Source organism: Zerene cesonia, chromosome 14 (assembly GCF_012273895.1).
Source record: "Zerene cesonia ecotype Mississippi chromosome 14, Zerene_cesonia_1.1, whole genome shotgun sequence".
NCBI lineage: Eukaryota > Metazoa > Arthropoda > Insecta > Lepidoptera > Pieridae > Zerene > Zerene cesonia.
Genome location: NC_052115.1, coordinates 348,018 through 369,837, shown reverse-complemented (window position 1 = coordinate 369,837; position 21,820 = coordinate 348,018). Strand labels below are relative to the sequence as shown.

Below are 21,820 nucleotides of genomic sequence, written 5' to 3'. Positions count from 1 at the left end.
AAGTACCACACCACCACAGAAAACCGGCGTGAAATAATAGCTTGCTATTGTGTTTCGTGCGGTGAGTGGGGGAGCCGGAGGCCTATTTCCTTGTCCTAGCCCTTCCCAGACCATTCCTTTTTTCCATTCATCAATCCTTTCCTCATCCCTTTTCCCTTAAAAGCGGGCAGCGCATTCTCAGAGGCCTGAGCTTCTGCGAATGTTCATGGGCGGTGGTGATCGTTTACCATCAGGCGAACCACCAGCTCAGTTGCCCGCTATGACATAAAAAAAACTGTATAAAATCATTAATTACACAATTAGGTTAAAAAAACTCTTCTATCCTGTAGCTAGTATATAAAAACCTATTATTTGTAATTGTGAACATTAAGACAAATATTTGAAAAAGTCTCGATAATTTAAATTTTACGTTAATACATTTATCTTAATTTTATATATATAAAAATACTAGCGAAAAGAAATAAGAAACTAAAATGCTATCTGAAAGTTTAGTTATTTATTTTCAATAGCATTTTACGTGAAGTCCCGTGTTCGTGAGTTATGAGGCAGATGATATAAGTGGGTGCTTAGCCTTCTATGTCCTGCCAGACTGTCTGGTTCTAGACTGAGACTTTTTTTGTGAGTCCCCACCGGGATTCGAATCCAGGAGCCCTAGTTCTACGCTCATACGCTAACCACTGTATGCAATATACAAAAGCATTTTTTTAAGTCATAGCGGGCAACAGAGCTGGTGGTTCGCCTGATGGTAAACGATCACCAACACCCATTAACATTCGCAGAGGCTCAGACTTCTGAGAATGCGCTGCCCGCTTATAAGGGATAAGGGATGAGGAAAGGATTGATGACTGGAAAGAAGGAATTGACTGGGAAGGGCGAGGAGAAGGAAATAGGCCTATTTTGTTCAATAACAGTAATAAATAATTATCGCTTCGCTTGCAGTATTGCGCCAGCTCAACTCCTTTCAGCTCGCATTCAGCTGAATTACAGCGATACATCATTGAAACATTTTTAATAACTCGCTTTGTTCCGGATATTGCTTAGAATATTATACCTTAGCCGATCTTATATCACACTAGCGGCCCGCCCCGGCTTCGCCCGTGGTACATATACTCAGGCATCACGTACATATCGAACCGTGAAAGAAGTTAAATTGGTCCGATAGTTTCCGATATTAGCGCGTTCAAACATACAAACTCTTCTGCTTTACATATCTGTATGGATGTAGATGTTCTGTCCTTAAAAGTTTATAAGGTTAATAATACCTTTGAAATTCTATTAAATTATTCGTTAAATTTTATTTTATTCGATTCATCATCATCATCATCATCAGCCCTTATATGTTCCCACTGCTGGGACACAGGCCTCCTATGAGGGTTCAGGCCATAATCCACCACGCTGGCCAAGTGCGGGTTGGCAGATGTCACATGTCGTCGAACTTTTGATTCTTGGACATGCCGGTTTCCTCACGATGTTTTCCTTCACCGTTTTAAGCAGTGGTGATGTTATCTACATGCGCAGATAAATTGAAAAATCAATTTGTTTCCTGCACGCTCGCCTGGTCTCGAACCCCGACTTATCGATTTTGAAGTCCGAGGTTCTCACCACAGAGCCACCACTGCTTTTATTCGATTGTGAAAATTTAACTATTTTTCAAGTCGGTCAAACCACATTGCGCTTGTAGTGGACATAATTATAACCTAAGCGAGGTTGAGTCCCAGCGGAGGATTGGCTCACTAACAGCCTTAATGGGACCGCTTATAATAATCCCATAGGATCCGACGGTTTTGGGGTTCCGCACAGGCGAACACACAAATAATTAGAATAGATTCGCTGTTTGAAAACAAACTAAGACTTAATATAACTAAATGACTAGCTTTGTTTTATAAAAATGTTCGTACTATTTCTACTTAAAAGTATATAATTTTCGTTATGTTTTTACACACAAGTCGCATTAATTGCTGAGTGGCTGGAATTCAAAATAATGTATTTGATGTGACAACACTATAATTTGGTTAGCGGTATCCATTTTCTCCATGTACACCTTCCAAATTTTTTTATGACAGTTAAATTAGCCAGATATTCATACAAATCATCATTTTAACGTATCTTAAACTCAATAATTTCATTATGTTTCAAGTAGGTACCATGGCCTAGTACACCATCGCTGGGACACACTGTATAGTCTGGATTAGCACATTGTCTTCTTTTCAACAGGGTACCGACCGGGTTACAACTAGTATGCGGAGGCCCGTCTCTTTTGCCTGACCCACCCTACCCATTCCTTCTTTTCAGTCATTAATCCTTTCCTTATCCCTCACCTCTTAAAAACGGGCAGCGCAATCGCAGCCACTACTTCTGCGAATGTTTATGGCCTGGGGGATCAGTTACCATCATTTATCAGTTACCAGACGAACCATCATCTCAGTTGTCCGCTATGACATAAAAAATAGTATATATTATGAGAAATCCTCGACAACCAACAAATTGTTATAATATATTGTTATCATACCGAACCCACGTCACTATATCCAGCTCTATTCCATCCGGCAACAGATTTTTGCGGCACTCAGACCTTTGGAAGTCCTTTGCCTTTTGTTGGGAGGTCGTTTGCGACCGCAGACCCTCCAGAATTAACTATCATTATCAACTACGCATAGTTAGGACTCTACGTATCATCACTTATTTACTAGCCACTTCTCCTGGCGATGCCCGGAATAAAAAACAATTACACTTATCACACTAATGTTATGAATATTAAAGTTTGTTTGTTTGGATATTTGCCCGTCAATCACGATGAAACTACTGAACGGTTTTGATGAAATTTAGTATACAGACAGGGTATGAGCTGACTTGGGTGGTAGGATACTTTTTATCCCGATTACAATCTTCCTTTGGGATAAAACAGGAATCTTACGAGAATCTAGTTCTTTTTAAGTGCGGAAGTGTGTTTTTTTTTTTTGTTTGTATTTTATTTTACGTATCACATAATTTGACATCTGGATATAGTTAATAGGACAGACATAGTCTTCTCTTTTCCACGGTACGGTGATCACACGGGCGAATCCGCATGCGGAAAGCTAGTGTAATAGGAGCCGGGACGAGCTAGTAATTCATAAGCTTAAAACGATATAGTCAAACAAAGTACTTCATTACAAAGACATATTGTCATTACAGATATATATAGAATCTGTAAATAGGACCCAGAACTCATTGTAAACTTTGCAGTTTACAATGAGTTCTGGGTTCTGGTTCAATATAAGACAATCTTATACAAAAATTTAGGTCATGCTCACACTATATATAAATATTCAGCGTACGAACCTTAGCTTTGTACACACCGGTTAACAAACCAGCCGATCTAATGAGACGAGCCCCATTGGCCGCTAATTATCCGTGACAGACAAACAGACTACGATTTATAGGGCCTTGCAGGAAGCGGACGGACAGAACGATATTTTATATATCACAGTTATGTGGGTAAAATCACTGAGCTTAATGGGGGTATAATTGAAAAACAATTCAATGTAACAAAATCTATATTCGCATAAACGATTAAAATTAAAAAAAAACATGCAACGTCTCATACAAAAGTAATAAGGTGTGAAAGTTCCCTTTTTTATTTGAAAGGTGTCCTTCCGTATGGTTCCATATCAATTTCGTCTAGTTGTAAGAATTTGTAGGCGGTTTGGTTTCTGTTAAAACAAAGTTAGAAGAGAAATTTTGAAAGAATAGAAAAAATTTGATCACGAAGCAGGAAAATTTTTTCCTATTCTTTCAATATTTCTCATTTATAAAGCATTTCAATGCTATAAAACTAAAAATTAAAAAAAAAAAACAAAGTTATTTAAAAGTTTCCATTAAGTTTATTTGTTATGTGAAATAAAACCCCTTTTCGTCTTCGCTAACGGTGACACAACAGGCAACATCTTCATCACCCACTTCCTCTAAAACTTCCTTCCTTCCTCCACAAAACAATACTCCACAGTTTTCGTTCCTCTGTCTGATTAAAACCGTAACACAGTTTAGCGTGGCAAACCGAGTTACCAAAACTAATCGACTAGAACTCGATCCGTGTACAATCCAAATGCAATAGAGTCGGAATGATTTGTATAAATAATTCAAGCTTCTCCAAGAGGACCAATCAAATTACTTCACTTGTTAGCTGATTGCATCCCGGAGCTCCGAAGTTTCTAGACTGGCTTTTAGAATTTTTGTTACGACGCTTCCTTTAGCTTTACCTGTATGTTTGTATGACGACTTATTTAGACTCGATTTTGACGCACTTTCATACATATTTAGTTCAAACTTTGTACACTTATCAAGGCTCTGTGACAATACAACAATTTTTAGAGTGTATGTTATTATCCCGACTGGAATCGCCAGAATGAAAGGATCCTTACAGAACAGAATTAAAGGATAATTAGAGCAAGTAGGACAATTTAGTTGATTCTATTTTTAAACGTGGTATACTAGTTTTGTTAACTATTTAATTATTTCCAGTAATAATCAAATTCAATTTTACTTAATATTATTAAAAAAAAAACAGTCAAGTGTGCGTCAGACCCGCAACACCAATGGTTCCGTACAAATAAGCTTAAGAGCTACAAGAAACATTTGTCACCCATCTAATTTAAGAATGTACTAAACGTGATCTCGGTTTTTCATAATCAGATTCCAATCGCCAGGAGCAATTTATCCTAACATATACTCCATTTCGGTGGCTCAGTGGTGAGAACCTCGGACTTCAAAAATCGATAAGTCGGGGTTCGAGACCGGGCGAGCGTGCAGAAAATAAATTGATTTTTCATAAATTGAATGCACATGTGGATAACATCACCAGTATTTAAAACGGTGAAGGAAAACATCGTGAGGAAACCGGCATGTCCAGGAATCAAAAGTTCGACGACATGTGACATCTGCCAACCCGCACTTGGCCAGCGTCCTTATGTGTTATTAGTGGGAACGTGTATGGGCTGATGATGATACTCCGTTTAGTCTATATCTAGGATAACGCGAGCTATTCATTACACAAACAAAACCTGACGTAGAGGATTAGAATTTCTAGAACTACAAGAGAAGTTGACGACAAAAAGCTTGTCTCACACAAAAGCAATAAAATGCCACATCAAAACATTCTTAGTCCCTCAACTACCTCAGTGCAAAGGTTTAATTAATTTAAACCAGCTCTTACTTACATATAAAATCGTTCTATTAAAAATCTCTCCGTCCGTCCGTGTGTTCCATTGTTTTCGTTCATTAAATTTACATAACGTAGATTTGTTTGATAAAGATTTAAATTTTAACAAAGTACGTAAACATAGAGTATATCATAGTTGACAGAATCTAGTAAAAGTATCTGTGGAATAACATTATGACTAAATATGATGACTGTTTATAACAATTGAAAAAAAGTATAATATAATTAATTTAAAATTATGTTGCAATAAATATGTTAAAAAAAGCATATTATTATAGGAGATTTTGCAATTCAGAAATATGATACAATAAAAATAAATAAATATTATGTATTCTAATTTCATTTTAGATGGATGGATTTTAGAGTAAGTACTCTTAAAATCTAATTATTACATTTCAAAATTACGTAAAATAAATATTCCACTTTCATTTACACTTATATATTTGTCATTTAATATAAAAGATCTTTATAGAAAAATAAGATATTTTTAATAATGGATCTCATTATAATTTAAAATTGCGTTATATATTTCAGATACTTAAGGCAAAAAGCAAGCTTTATATGCAATATAATTTTGTCTGTCTGCATTATTTATTGCTCTTTCACGCTTATATACATATTTGAATAATATTTGAATTGCAAATAGATTATCTGTCAAGTCTAGAATAATATTTGGGATACCATGCGAGAGACGCCACGGGCGATACCTAGTATATATTAATTTTACATACAGTCCATTCTATATTTGAACTAACGAAATTTATTAATATCAAAGAAAAACAAGAAAGAATTAGTATTAACCAAAGTAGACCCTATTAATTGACTCGTAATTCAAGTAATTCGATGAAAATATACATATATAGTAATAGTAAATATATAACCAAATTGTAAATCGTTTATACTGTTATACTGGCTTTTGCCCGCGGCTTCGCTCACGTTAACTTCGGATAACTTTTATGGATGTTAGTACACACATAAACCTTCGTCATCGTCTTAATCTTGATTAAAACAAACCCCATCGAAATCTGTTGCGTAATTTTAGAGATCTAAGTAAACAGACAGACACACAGACGGCGGAAAGCGATCTTCTTTAATACGTACATATATAGTGATGGTTATTCGAAGCAGAAATGTAGAAAATGTGATACTTTTTAACAGTCGTGTATAAGACACGACTGTTATTATCGTCCATTTTTATCCAAAATGCACAAATAGCATTGTATCTTATTCCAAAAACCCTTTTTTGTAAAAACATTCATACAATTACGTATTTTTTATCATCTCCGGGAATAAAGTGTTATTCTAACACAAGATTGAAAAGAAATTTACCTTTAGAAACTGCATTGCTGCCACCAAAATGAAACATTCAAAACACAGCAGACATTCTTAGAAGTGATTAGCCGTAAAGCCCCGACTTTCTAGGTCCCAAATCCAGACCATGCGATAGCTGTTTAACACTAAATTAGCTTCCGGTACGAAGAATCGTATTTTCTAGAATCCCGTCGCCATCAGATAAGCGTCAATAAAATAAATTACATTTATATTTATTTCTCGTTGTAATAAGAACGCTTTTACAAGGAAAAAATATCGTATATTTTAACATTACAGTATTTATATTAATTTTAGCTTTAATATAATAATTTGAATTGAATGTGGACTAATTTCTAATCGTTCATGCATTCACGCTGTTTCTTTATTATTATTTTATACATTTGAAGTGTTTCATAAACACACTAATATTATGAAGGTGGAAGTTTTTAATTGTTTGGATGTTTGTCCGTCATTCACGCTGAAACTTCTGAACAGATCTTGATGAGATTTGGTATACAGGCACACAGGGTATTAGTGACTTCGGTTTTAGGATACTTTTTATACCGATTACATTCTGCCTTGGCAAGAACAGGAATCTTGATGTCCGGACGGAGCCGAGACAAGTATCTAGTCATGCATATATAAACACTCAACAAAATAAAGACAGCGTACATAAACCATTTCATTTTCTAATTTTTAACCGACTTCAAAACATAGCATGCTCCAGCTTTCGAACAAAAAGAGAATCACAAAAATCACAAACCCAAAAAAAAACAGTTTATTACAGGAACACCTTTTTTGAAGTCGGTTAAAAACAAATAACACGTACCTACTTTAGAACACGATATATATGTATCTATGTCCATCAGCATCCCATCGACATAATTATTTAAACTCGACCTCGATCTAAGACAGAAGATGAACGGCGCAGTTGTATCCTTAACTCCTTTGTTGTATAATTAATGAGGTTCTTGTTCGACGCGAAATATCTATTTTATGGCGCTAGAGTTATTGTGGTTTTAATTTTGAGACATTCTCAAACTTTCTTTAATTACTGATGACTTACGTGATTAATTGTATGCTATATCTGCTGATTACAACTTTTGTTGTTTTTGAAACGAGTTTTCTGTTTGATCATTTGTTCTCCACGCCAACTTTAGCAAAATTTCGCATAGATTGTAGCAGCTATGTAATTATGAGAATAGGTTTATATTATTTGTATTTTACTTTTTACTTGGCCGATAAATAGTCGATATTTGTATGCAGAATTGATAATAATCCAGATGAAACTTAAAGGTCAAAGTTCAAGTTTAATTGAACCATTCCCAAAACCATAGTATATTGTGTAACTGCGAAAGTTTAACTATACGATGGGTTCGCAATTAACTAATTATGTGATTAGAGATCCCCAGTGAATGTACTCATGAAAACTAACTTAAATTATCCAACTTGTTATTATGCTGGTCTGTTATTGAATGTGTTGTTTAATTGTATTTGTTTTAATTGAATGTCTTCGGATAATGCGTGGATAGTAGAAATACGCCATTTGCCGAGTGTATCAAGATAGTTTTACTTTATCTTATTTTTTGTTTTAGTTTGGATATCTAATTTATTGAAGAATTTTCTTAATATCACAATTAAATTTTGTAACTTGAGCAGCAAAATTCTTACCCATTATTTAATTTTCTAATATGTGTATATTTATATTTGGATACTAAAAACGTCACTCGCACACTTATTTTATGGAATGAACACACATTGAAAATCGTTACTTTATTAGAACAAAACAATACAATGCAAAAGTTTTATCCTGTGATAAATATAAGAGCAAAGTTTACTGGATGAATATTGCGTACCGCCAGGCACAGGCGCAATAAATTACAACACGCTGTTAGCTTCCACGCACCTCTGACCATTACATACATAAATATTGACAATATACTGTCATTGCATAATGAATAAACTGGCAAGAATTGATATATATTTTCTACCATGCTTTTACTTGCTTTTCCGTTGGAATTTAGTCATTTAGGATGTTACAATTTACTGAAAATATATTTTAGATACGTTTTCTTTAGCAGTAGCATTGTCTATATATTGGTAGGCGTTAGAAGATGACCCATAACTCTTGGATTTGATTCCTGGTGGAGTGTTGGTATGAAGTTCGAGGTGGAGGCAAAATTAATAAATAATCTGGAGCTGCACATTCAGATGCTTAAACTTTTTCATAATCTATGTTCAATTAAATAAAACAATTTATAAATATGAAAATAATAAAATAATGGCGTGGCCAAGGTGCGCGTGTTTGAATCCCAGCTCATGATCGAATATTTTATTATCAAATAATTCAAAGAGGATTTAACCTGTTTACCAATTAAGAAAATAACACCCACTACAAGGATTTTACTTGTTTTTTTTTCTGTTCTATTTTTTTTTTTCTTTAGCGATGAAATATTAAGAATACAATTATTTTATGTGCTCATTTGAAAGCACACTCCAACATAAACTGGGTCACTCTCACAACATAATTACGGAACCTTTTCAATTATTTCACCAATAAAAAACGTTGGATGTTTTACATTCAATATTACAGATATAATAAACGGCACTGTTTCCTATTTCACAAATAAAGCTTTCTAATAAAAGATACGTTATATTTTACAGTTTACTTTTGTAATTGAACTGAGTTTTCTCCTGTTCTCAAATTTAGTCGCAAAAAATACATATAATTATAATTCTTCTAGGCCTGAAATTTGCATTGTATATTCATCTATTTTAAACGTAATGGTTATTGCTGCGATTAATAAAACTCTGAAGTGCCGTGTCGCCTAGTGGTGAATGGGGCAGATGATATACATCAGTTTTACTATTGATTATATTTATGTACAAGTAGGTGATCAACCTTCTGTGTCCTACCAGACCGAGACCCTGAGACTATCTGCTTTCTAATACTAGGAAAAATAACTAAGCGACACAATCAAAACACTTCTAAGAACCTGAAATAACCCATAACTAATAATTAATCTGTATTCATCTAACAGTTTGACTTTTACACAAACAAAAAGCTCGCTTTAAAACTCGTTTGAAATACATATTCAATTTTAACACACCTTAGATAAGAGCCCATCCAGTCGTAACTCCGACCTATCTCGGTTTAGCACCAGATATATATTGTACTTATTATGGCTACTAGAGGCAGATAAGGTGAATAATGCGGGTCCGAAAAGGGACATTTTTGCAGGTAGTGGACAAAGATGTGGTGCGAGTTATAGGGTTTACCGACAGCGGATGGTATTCATGTCATCATTATCATCAGACAATATATGTTCCCACTGTTGGGACACAGACCTCCTATGAGGGTTCAGGCTATAATCCACCACGCTCGCCAAGTGCGGGTTGGCAGATGTCACATGTCGTCGAACTCTTTTAATTCTCGGACATGCCGGTTTCCTCACGCTGTTTTCCATCACCGTTTCGAGCAGTGGTGATGTTATCCACATGTGCAGATAAATTGAAAAATCAATTTATTTCCCGCACGTTCGCCTGGTCTCGAACCTTATCGATTTTTGTCGTCAAGTCCGAGGTCCTCACTACTGAGCCACCACTGCACATATGCTGCGGTACTCATGTATCATTGTTGTTTATGGACGAATCAACTTCAAGACACTACATTAGTGATCGTTTACCAACAGGCGAACCACCACTCAATTGCGCTCTAACTTAAATAAATACGTATAGTTAAAAAAAAACTGAAAGGCACGCTTCAATGACAATATCAACTTAATTGTCTCACTTGCTATCATTCTGAGTATTCGTAAGGAAATTAAAACCTGGCTAAACAGAATAATAAGATAAACTCATGAAATTAATGTATTACCACCTATCCTCGATAAGTATACAAAGTTTGAATAAAATCTGCCCGTTTAAAGTGAGTGAAATTTGAGTCTACAAGAGTTGGTTACATACAAACATACAGGTTAAGGGTGTTACAAACGCATTATCTCATTCCTTGCACCACAAAGGTACTGTTCGGCCATCGAAGCAGATTTGCAGTGTCGCAGGTTATTTTCAGCCGATAAATAAGACTTTTTAGTTTATCGCTAGGGTTAATAGCGTACCTATTACCATTACTGCAGTTACTAAATATGGGATGGGATTGCCCATTTGACAAATCCCCATATTTATTGCCGAAGCTACTGCATAGTATAGCATAGCAGCTAGACTAATATTATAAGAAAGAATTTGTATTTTATTTTTGTGTGTTTGCAATTGATAAACTCAAAAACTACTGGACCGATTTTAAAAATTCTTTCACCATTGGAATTTGAACACTGAGTGTCATAGGCTGTACCCCGAGCAAAACCGGGTCGAACAGCTAGTACGTTTTATCTTCATACAACTAGGTAATGTACATAAAAGGAGACAAAAAATTACTGAATTAGCACAATTTTGAATTCAAAATGATTATTTAATTTTCTATCGTATTGAAAAATGTTAGATTAATATCTATAATGTATTATTTATACATTAACATTTAAAATGGGCATTTCTTATATTATTACAAAAGCGATGTAATTTTTGGATGTATACTTCTTGATTGTTATTAATTATTTACTTTCTTAATTAACTAGCAATAATAACCAGAAAATGTTTACTACAAGTCGTTTTCACTGGAACTTTCGCAATATTAAAGGACTAATCTCTTTTTTAATTAAGATAAAACTTGATTCCCTCAGCCGAAATGTTATTAACTAATTTTTTGTTACTTTCATTAACATTATGATAAAAAATTTAATTATGCGACGGTAAAATAATAATTTAATGAACCTTTAACACTCTTTATTACATTTTTTGGTAATATTCAATTTCTTTACTTTGTTATTGTATACTCGTAGATGGGAAGGTACGGTTGATTATCTTTATAAATAAAATTTATGAACAGACCTAAATTCCACTAAAAATTATATAGTATTCCCTTTCTCTAAATCTCTTATATGTGGCAGTATACAACTTTAGCACTTAACTATAAATAGGTTTTCAATACAATTAATTTTAACCGGTATATATCAGATCAGAAATAATGCATCTAAGTGAAAGTGAAAAAACAAACATGACTAACAAAAAAAGTATCAGTCGAATTGGAAACCTTTAAGAATATTTAGTAAAAAATTCTAAAGCACAACAACTCACGTGACAACAATCTCACATGCAAATAACCTACATTATAAAACTTATATTACTAAAATTAAAAAAAAAAAACCATCATTATATCTTGTTATCGTAATAAAGACAATTAAAACATGTACTTCAAAGTGTCTCTGGCCATTTACAACAGTTACCCTCCAAAAACAGCATCATATAGTCTGTAGTAGTTATCGCGCCAAAATTTCGCACATAACCTCCATTATTACAACTGGTATTGACCGGTTGAAAGCCAATCGCCAACAATACATCTTCTCCCGTAATCCGGGGGCCATAAAGATTAACCGCACTATTCAATACTCGGCTTAAAATCCGGGAAACGCATCGAAAAATGCCGTAAATCCCGGGAAATACCGTTAATCCCCTGGGAGTAGTGTTTAACATAAGCCCCACTATCTCCACACCACGGTTGGTTTATAGCTCGCCCAGTTAAGTGAATTGTTATTGGCTATATTTAAGCTTATTAACAGAAAGGCATGATTATAATGATATTAAGCCTGCCTGAATTCAAAATTCAATGTAGAAATAATATGATCAAAAAAATAAAAATACACCTTATTGCAATAGAAATAGAAGTCACTTTACAAACATATTATAGTTTTATATAAATTAACTAAAAACATATACAAATTATTGAACTATTGAAAAATCTAAACAAATAGTTAAGAAAAGCGTTTTAAAAATTTGTATGGAAATCGCTGTCAAATGTATTAAAAACACTTCAATTTCGAATGTAATTAATTTTCGACGTTTGGTCGCCTCATACACTACAAGCTGAAAATAAATAATTAGCCTCATGTGATAAGCATGTGACATGCCAGGTCATGAAGCCTAGCCCAGCCATCACAATCTAGCTTTATGTATCCCGGGCATCATGTCATACATAATTACTACAAAAAACACTCAAATCATTAAGAATTACCATAAGAAATAGGTGACATCTTTAATTAATAATTTTCCTTTTTAACATGCTCTAAGAAAGTTTGTTCAAGATATTTCTTAAAATAATTCGAAAAAAAAAATTAAATGATCTCTCTGACCGTATTGGACTTATTTTATTTTAATATTTTTCTTTAAAATACCAATAATATTAGAATGAAAATCATCGAATTCCATCGCTTAAGGTCCACAGGACAGTTCATTGGCATTGTTTTTTATTATAATGTGTATATCCTGTATAATTAGCATGATTTCCTAACGGGTGCTAAATGGTAAGACTTTTTTATGACAATTCAAGTGCCCTTCAAGAAGAAGCGTTATTGAACAAATAAATAAATGTTTATGTTTGAGTTCTCAACACGACAGAGATCTTCGTTCACAATAATTTCGATTCCATCAAAGCATTTTCCTAACATTTCCTCTTTATAATTTATAATACAAAAGTATACAGCGCAGAATTATCACCAAACAATTTGAGCAATAAGCAAGAATTCATCAACAGTCCGTCGGATTTTCGAGAAAGTTCCATTCAAGCCGGGTTCCTCAAGATGGCTCCATTTACGCAGCTTAGAAATCGGTCATCCGTCACGAGATGCGAAAATTAAACTCGGTAAGTCGTTCATTCACTCCGCACCATTCAACGGGTCCAATAAGGGCTGATCGGGGTTCAGAAAAGGGACAGTTTCTAGGGCAATATTCAGTTTGAAAGACAAATCATTGCGCAAGCTTAATACATGTTTGGGTTAGTAGCTTAACAAAATCATGTGGTTTTATTGAAGCGAGTTGTGTTTATAGGAGTATACCACTGACCAATAACGTCACAGCAGACATGAGTAATAGTAAGATAATCAATTTTAATAAATTAACAAAAATAATGATGAATTATGTTTAATATATTTAAAAAAATGCACCTATTAAGTTTCACCAAGAACGGGTAAACGGATTTTAATGATTTTTCGTTTACTGGATTTAGTTCAGCAAACCAAATTTTATTTTAGTAGTAAAAAATCAAACAAACATACGCTACAAATAATAGAACATATACCTATGTTTTTAATTTAATATTTATGGAATGCTCAGTTCATACGCATTATTTAGCTGTACTTAAGGCATCCTTTTAACCACCAGTCCCATTTCCTTTATCTTCAATAATTTCCTTATCCTTTCCCTTAAAAGCGGGCAACAAATTTGCATCGGCCCTGCCTCTGCAAATGATCATGGGCGATTTTGATCGCTTACCATCAAGCGAACCACCAGTTCTACTAATAGTTATAATTGTAGGAACGGTCTGAATTTTATGGTATGGTAATGGTATACTTTTTAGTGTACTGTTTTACACACTTGTTGTATATGTCAAAACAGAGGAATTAAATTGAATTTGTCACTTGAAAGAGGAAAGAATAAATGTCATTTTGATTAATTCTGCGATTCATTTGCCAATAAAATGTTATACCTAAAACTATCCACAACGTGACATTGGCAAAATTGTGGCAACACAGCACTGCCATTCATAAAATAAAATTGAATTGAATTGAAAATGTTATACCAATTTTTTCAAAATTACCTATGATTTCTACACCACCAAACTTTATAAGGGGTCATGTTGTTTTAATGGGAAATTTATTTCTGTATGAAGACTGGAGAAGTTCACGGTTCACGGAAGTGGTCGAAACTATAAAAGTCAGACGCGTGTGAACATTCAATTCCTTTCTGCCTTGGGTACCGTCTGCATTGCTATTTGCCTTAGATACGGAATCTAGTGGGATATGACGTCGTTACTGACATTCTTATAAGTGAAGAGGTAAGAAAGGTCTTGCGAGAGAGGCAGCCAGTCGATAAGTATATAAACTATGGCATGGACTATTTTTGTCAAATAATTTAAATAAGTGAATATTGTAAAAAAATATTTTGTTATAGCCTCAAGCTAACCAACATTTTATTCTTATAAATAAAACAAAATAAAGTGAAATGGTAAAACAATAACACAATCGAACCAAACCTATGAAGTCATCACAGAATCTTGGAGGCTAATTAAATATTACTGTACGAAAGTTCATTTATTTTTGGTGATTAGTTATTTCTCAAATATTCAGTTAAAATAATTCGGATTATGAATAAAAATAGGCAAAGAGCTGAAGATTAAAATCTTCTTTCTTTGATTCTTCTTTATAACAGATATCTGAACATATATATATATATATATATAACGATATATATATATATATATATATATATATATATATATATATATATATATATATATATATATATATATATATATAACGATACATAGCGATATCCTAGTTTTTTTACATTTTATCTATATCTACTTAAATCCCACAACAAACGTAAGAAATTATAATCTAAATAGTTTAGCATTGCAAACCTAATTAATCTTCAAAATTAAAAACATTCACACGAAACCATAACAAGACAATTGACTAACTTTTGCTCTGAATGTTATTTTAAAGATTCAAATACATATAATGGATGTTATAAGTACTAAATTTGTGCGAGACACAATTCAACAATATAACTGGTATGTAAATATGACCATAAAATTTAAATACGTTAAGCATTGTACTTAGATAATAAGTTATTTGACATGTTTTCATAATAATATGTTAAATGTATCCAATGTATCCACTACAACGTTTACACTTAAATAAAATTTACCTAATAAACACGATTTCAATTTTATTTTAAATAAGTTAAACCTTATCTTAAGGATGAATTAACATATGCATCGTAAGCCATAATCAGTACAGATACTGTGGGAGTTTAATTAGTTATTTTAATTTAGGAATCCATCATGTTTCTACACGAATTAGGCCAGGTCGCACCGGGGAAGGCACAACACCACCACAGATCGGCGAGAAACAGTAGCAAGCGAATGCAACTCTGTTTCGAGCTTTGAATCGAGGAGCAGTGGGCTCGTTTCGTTTTCCTCAACCTTTCCAGTCCATTGCCTTACTCCAGTTGTATCCATCTTACATATCCATCAATCCTTTTGTAGTCTTTACTTCCTAAAGCGGGCAACGCTTTTGCTGAGGCCCTCGTTCTTCAAATACCCGTGGGCGGTGGTGATGGCTTACCATCAGGCGAATGACCATCTCAGTCGCCCGCTATGACATGACAAAAAATCTCCCGTATGGATTCGACCTAGCGCAGTCACAATGCCTTCATACCTTAACGCTAATAGCAATTTCACATAACACTTTTTGATCATATAGAAACATTTACATTTCGTTACATCACTTTATTTTTGTAGTTTATGAATACTTAAATGGAGAATTATCTATAAAAGTTGGTAATATTATAATAACTTTTTTATAACTTAAGGTTATTATCACGATTTACACTGTCACACTTAGTTTACACTTTAGTTTAAAATCCAGTAATATTATACGGCAAATAAATTATTATTATTTTTAAAACTCAATTAAAAGAGAAGTTTTTGTTGAATGTCTTAACTTAACCTTCAATAAATACAAATTTTGAAACAAAATGCTTCATGTCAATTATTTTTCTCACACTACAGAATAGAAGATAATATAAATTAATTAGCAAATCCACTAATCTCTTGTTTGTCTCCGCCTATACTTCGAATAAATGTGTCTTATATACTTAAGCGATTCATGATTCCACAGCGGCTCGATTGAAAATTCCGAATCTATACCGAAAGTGTGTAAAGATTTCTTCGTTATTGGCGGCCATTTCAATGGCAGTAATTTTGTTTGTTTCGGCGTTGGGTCTCTGTAACAAAAATGATAATTTTTACATTACTCAAGGATATATTTCACAACAAAATATATTTTATTAAAACGGTCATACATTGTCTCATTCAAAAGAGAATTGATATATTCAGTTACACTAGCTACTTCAGACGTAGTTAATAATCACGATGACTTGCTAAAAGTGGCTGTAGCTACATAATAATAGCGCAATATTTTATCATCAAGTGAATTGACCGCAGACCACAAAAAATATAAAACTTGAATATCAAAAACTAAAAAATTTGAAAATATATAAAAATTTACGTGATTGTCAAACGAAATCCTTCCTACTAATATTATAAATGCGAAAGTTTGTAAGGATGTGTGTGTGTTTGTTGCTCTTTCACGCAAAAACTGTAGTTACTGAACCGATTGCAATGAAATTCGGTACATAGATAGCTGGACAACTGGAACAACATATAGGCAACTTTTTATCCCGATATTCCTACGGGATACGGATGTAACCGCGGGGCACAGCTAGTGTTCAATAAGTTTTGTTTTATGTTATAACTTGTATGAGATATCTATCTCAAGCATCCCGGGACACTCCTTTAAGGCTCCCTTTTTTCACTCACAGTTTGAACTAACGTTATAATAATTAAGTTGCCGGAATAAAAATATCATCGATTCTTCCTTTCAATAATCATATGATAAGATAAAATGATTCCTTCCTATCGTAACATGAATAACATAAATTAACATGAGGAAGCATTTTTGTTTAACAAAAGATTAAGATTACGCAATCTTCTTTCTGATATTACACGTAACCGAATAAATTCTGAATTCAGGGTAAATTTAAAATATCAAGGTTATCATATTGAATATTGGATATTGCATATAATATGAAGGTCTAGACAATAAGCAATTGCATAAAGAAGCAAGATAAATGTTATAATAATGTTTAAAATGTCAGATTTGTAAACTGAGATTCAAGGATAATTTTATGAAACGAAAAAATGAATTGGTAGCTTAAATATACGTAAAGCGTTCTACAATTATTAACCTATGTTTATAAATAATTGATTTAATTTGATCTGTAATTAATTTTAATTTGTTTAAAGTGCTATTACAAGTGGACCCCCATATTTCTTTGTTCATGGGATTGATCAATGCTACACTTGTTTCCCAAATCGATTCACTGACATGAAATGCCCAACTATCCGAATTTTTGTAGTTCACCATGGTCGAGCATAAGAAACCTTGTTTAATCGCTCACACATTAACCACTATCAAAGTTTAGAACTTAACTTGAACTAGTACTTTGTACTCAGTAGTTAACCTTGAATATGATGAATCTGTCTAAATTGATTAATGTTAATACTGAACTTGTAGTCTAACCAGACATTTGACATCAATACACGTTTAATTGTTTTGCTTCTAGTTGAAACATTATTCTGTAAAGGAGGCCGGAGACCCGTTCACTGTTACTCACCCTTTTCAGTCCATTCCTTCTATGTCAATCGCCAATTCTTTGACTATCTCTAGACTGCGCATTCGCAGAGTCACCACCTCTGCGAACGTTCATGGGCGGCGGTGACCGCTTACCATCAGGCGAACCATCAGCTGAGTAGCCCGGTATGACATAAAGTTAAGAAAGGAAAGAAAGTGCTCTAATGAAACGTCTCAACTCACCCATACTTCGCAAAATTCGTCCACATTGTGGTCATTCTCTCCACCATTTTGCTTTCAAATAATGTTCCAAGGAAATGTTGACTAAATATATACATTAGCTCATCAGCATGTGTCGCCCCTGGCGCAGTACTGAATGGTTTCCCTGACAAAATTTTTATTAAATTCCTATTTCCACTATATTTGAAGAGATACGAATACACTGGTTCAATGTTTGTTTCCAAGTATAGCATTGTTTCCTCCAATACTGGATAAGTAAAATAAATTTCACCATGAAACCTTGCCCATTCTAGAATATTCTCACGCGAAGGTTTTTCACCTCGAAGGTAGAATTCGTGCAACTTTCTCGCTACTTCTACGCGTTTTTCTTTATCTGGTATCACTAAATCTTTAGGCAGTGATTTTTCAAAATCAAATTTAGGTATTGTAGTATCATTTTCCATAGCTGCAAATAAATATCCCTCGTGGCTGTTGGAGCCAATCATAACGGGCACTTTATTATAATTTCCTTTCGATAATATGTCATGAGGTAGCTCAGTGAGAAATGGTTCCTCCCCATCTATAATATTTTCAACACACGGCACATACAGACACTCGCTTATAATGATATTTCCTTCTTTTCTCGGTACTCGCGTTATGACCAAATCAGCGTCTGATTTCTGCATCAAAATGTTATAAAGGTCGTGTGCGTCTTCTGTATTATAACCCATTACCTTAGTCAACAAACTCGTCATGTACAAGGGTCTGAATTGCATGGACCAGGGTGCGGTAGACGAGCCGCTTTGTAATATTGCTTTGTGGAACAAACCCTTAGACATAGGCGATAGAATGTGAAGAGATACGGACCCTGATCCAGCGCTCTCTCCAAATATTGTCACATTATCAGGATCTCCACCGAAAGCCTTGATATTCCGCTGCACCCACCTCAACGCAGCCACTTGATCTTTCATACCCGCGTTCCCAGGAGCATCTTTGATACCCAGACAAGCGAACCCTTGTATATTTAACCTATAATTAATTGTGACTAGAACAATTTCATGAGATACGAGGTGTTTTGGTCCGAAAATGGATGCTGTGCCAGAGCCATCGTAAAAACCACCTCCGTGGATAAAAACCATAACAGGTAATTGCGTAGCTGGTTGTGTTATAGGCGTGTACACATTAAGAGTCAAGCAGTCTTCTTGTCCCACTAGCAAAGATTCGCCGATCCTCTGTGGACATCTGATATGCTCATCAGTTGCTTCAAACACGCCCCGCCATGTCGGTTCAGATCTGGGTGCCTGGAACAAATGTATATTTTTAATTGGTGACTGTTCAACTTTTTCTTAATTTCATTCAATACAATACGATTAATTCAGATAAGTAATTTGTTTAAAATATTAACGAGAGTTTCGTGATTGTTTAATTAGTAACAGCAGACTGTCCTTATCATACAATTAGATGTGATAACTCAGATGTTATGACTACAAAACTTAAATAAAACTCGCTATCAATGTTTAAAAATGTTAGGCACATACTTGAGGAAGAATCTGTTTCACGAAAACTAAAAACATCAACAAAAGCATACAAGTAACAGATCATTAGAATATTATTTATTAATATATTCTAATTTCTAATAAAAAACAGTGACTTAATGACCTTCCCCAAAACTCACTTCTTTATAACACACTGGCAATATTCTGAAAAATATTTCATTCGAAAATAAACTACTATTTATTTAAAAAAAGCTATTTTTTAATTGAAGTATGTATTATTTCTTAATTTATTATTGATATTGTGCACATTTCTATCCAATGATTGCCTGGAAGATTTTTTTTGTGTTAATGTCATCTTAATATCTTTTTACCATCTTATATGCAGAATGCAATTATTACCTGTCCTACATTTTGCTTCAACTCATATACATATAAGACTTATAATTACTATATTATTGCCCGCTCGTGTATTCGAAGATTCAAAGACAAAAGTAGTCTAGTTAAATAACCGTTTTAAATTAAGTCTGAAGCGTATTTTGATTGAAAAAAGGAAAAACATTTATTTGACGAAACATTGTGACACGACACACGAAATACACAGAAATATTAACCAAAAAAAAAAACAGTAATAAGAGAAAATAATAACAGAGTCTACTAATAGTGTGTCCCACAGTAACACCAAGAAAGATCTAGTTCAGCTTCTACCAGGCTTCCTGGTTGATTGAAGTTATAAAGAAGTCTAGTATCACAAATAAACGATTGAACAAAAACCCACCGCAAATCTCTTCGGAGCGACTGCGTACGGTATACCACTGTATCTCAGATGCGATCCATCCGGCGCGACGGACCCCCGCAGTAGTCCGTTGGTAACCAGCACCGGTATCGTAGGTTGCTGCACAAACTGACACGCCCATAGCGACCACAGCACAACCCACTTCTTGCCCATCTTCACAAGCACTACTCACGACTGAATCGCACAAACATATCGACAGTATGTCGTCAAAAAAACTTATGTGACATTTTTGATATCAATATATTATTTGATATTTTGTACTCGGGTTACTACGTAATTATTATAATATATAAATTCAATAATATATAATGCGCGTGCGTTCTTTGCGCTCGTAAATTATTACTGGCTAGTGACTACCATAATTACTATATACTACTAATATATATTTGTTACAACCTCGTCAGTATGTCAGTGAATTATCGTCATAATTCCGGGTTAGTATTTGATAAAATATCGGTTTTGATAACGTCTGGTTGTATGTGTAGTCGTTGCTTCATAGATAACGTACAGGTACAGGTAATACATTCGTAGTGGATAACTAGCCGCTTGTCCCGGCGTCGCTTGAGTTAACCACTCGATCTTGAGTTTTCTGGATTACAATAGATAAAATGCACACTATGTTAATTGGTAAAGACGCCTTTAAATGATTTAATAATAAAAAAATCTATCGATTTCATTGAATAGAAACACGAACGAACAGTCACACAAAAATCAATTCTTAATTTTTTATGTCATAGGAATAGATAGTATAGATTATATTATAGTATGTAGTTTTAATAATTGTGTTTGATTTCCTTCCATAATCACATTTTTAACCTCACTGACTTGTGGGGTCAGGGTCAGGGTCATTTCCTTGTTAATTCTACAGAAAAACAGTATTTTTACCGCTACCTTAGAAGTGATAATTTAAAATGTTTTGTTTTGGTAATATGTATTTGGGGCATTTTATTATAATGAAACTTTTTTTAATCCGTTTCAAGACCCATAAATAAAAAGATAAACGATACTAATGACATTATGATACAGTTTAATGTGTGCATTGTACATTTTTTTTTTTTTTTTTATTGTATTAAAAGTCTTTATTGTTTATTCAATAGTATCGCAATTTTCTTTTGCTTATTTTTGTATCCTACTAGACGTGAAAGAATTATAATCAAAGAAGCAAACAAACACACTCTCGAATTTAAAATATTAGTAATTAATGGTGTTAGTCAAACCTCGCCGTGTAAATGATGGTAGACGGCCCATTAATTCCCCCAGGCTTCACCAGCGGTGTGGTATTTCATTATTTATTTCATATACAAAAGCATTTGTTGAATTGGTCGAGTTCTTCTCTAGTTTTACGCCTACCAACACAATTGGCGATTCATTTTTATTAAAATAGATCATCAACAACTATATAATAATATAATAATACAAATGTTATAAGTTCCTATCACAAGAAATGAAATGACCCATTTTTTTATGTAAAAATAAACGCCTGTGATATAAAGTCTTG

The 21,820-nt window shown here is 33.8% G+C and overlaps 1 protein-coding gene across 1 annotated transcript; it reads right to left on the bottom strand.

Annotated features, from left to right (window-relative positions):
* Positions 1 to 15,906: 15,906 nt before the first annotated feature.
* Positions 15,907 to 20,659, bottom strand: LOC119832075 (esterase FE4-like). The gene is made up of 3 exons (XM_038355678.1): positions 20,305 to 20,659; positions 18,058 to 19,334; positions 15,907 to 16,405 (listed from the first exon to the last, which is right to left on the bottom strand). The coding sequence occupies exons 1-3, from the start codon at positions 20,473 to 20,475 to the stop codon at positions 16,225 to 16,227; spliced, it is 1,629 nt and encodes a 542-aa protein (XP_038211606.1). The 5' UTR covers positions 20,476 to 20,659; the 3' UTR covers positions 15,907 to 16,224.
* Positions 20,660 to 21,820: the final 1,161 nt, after the last annotated feature.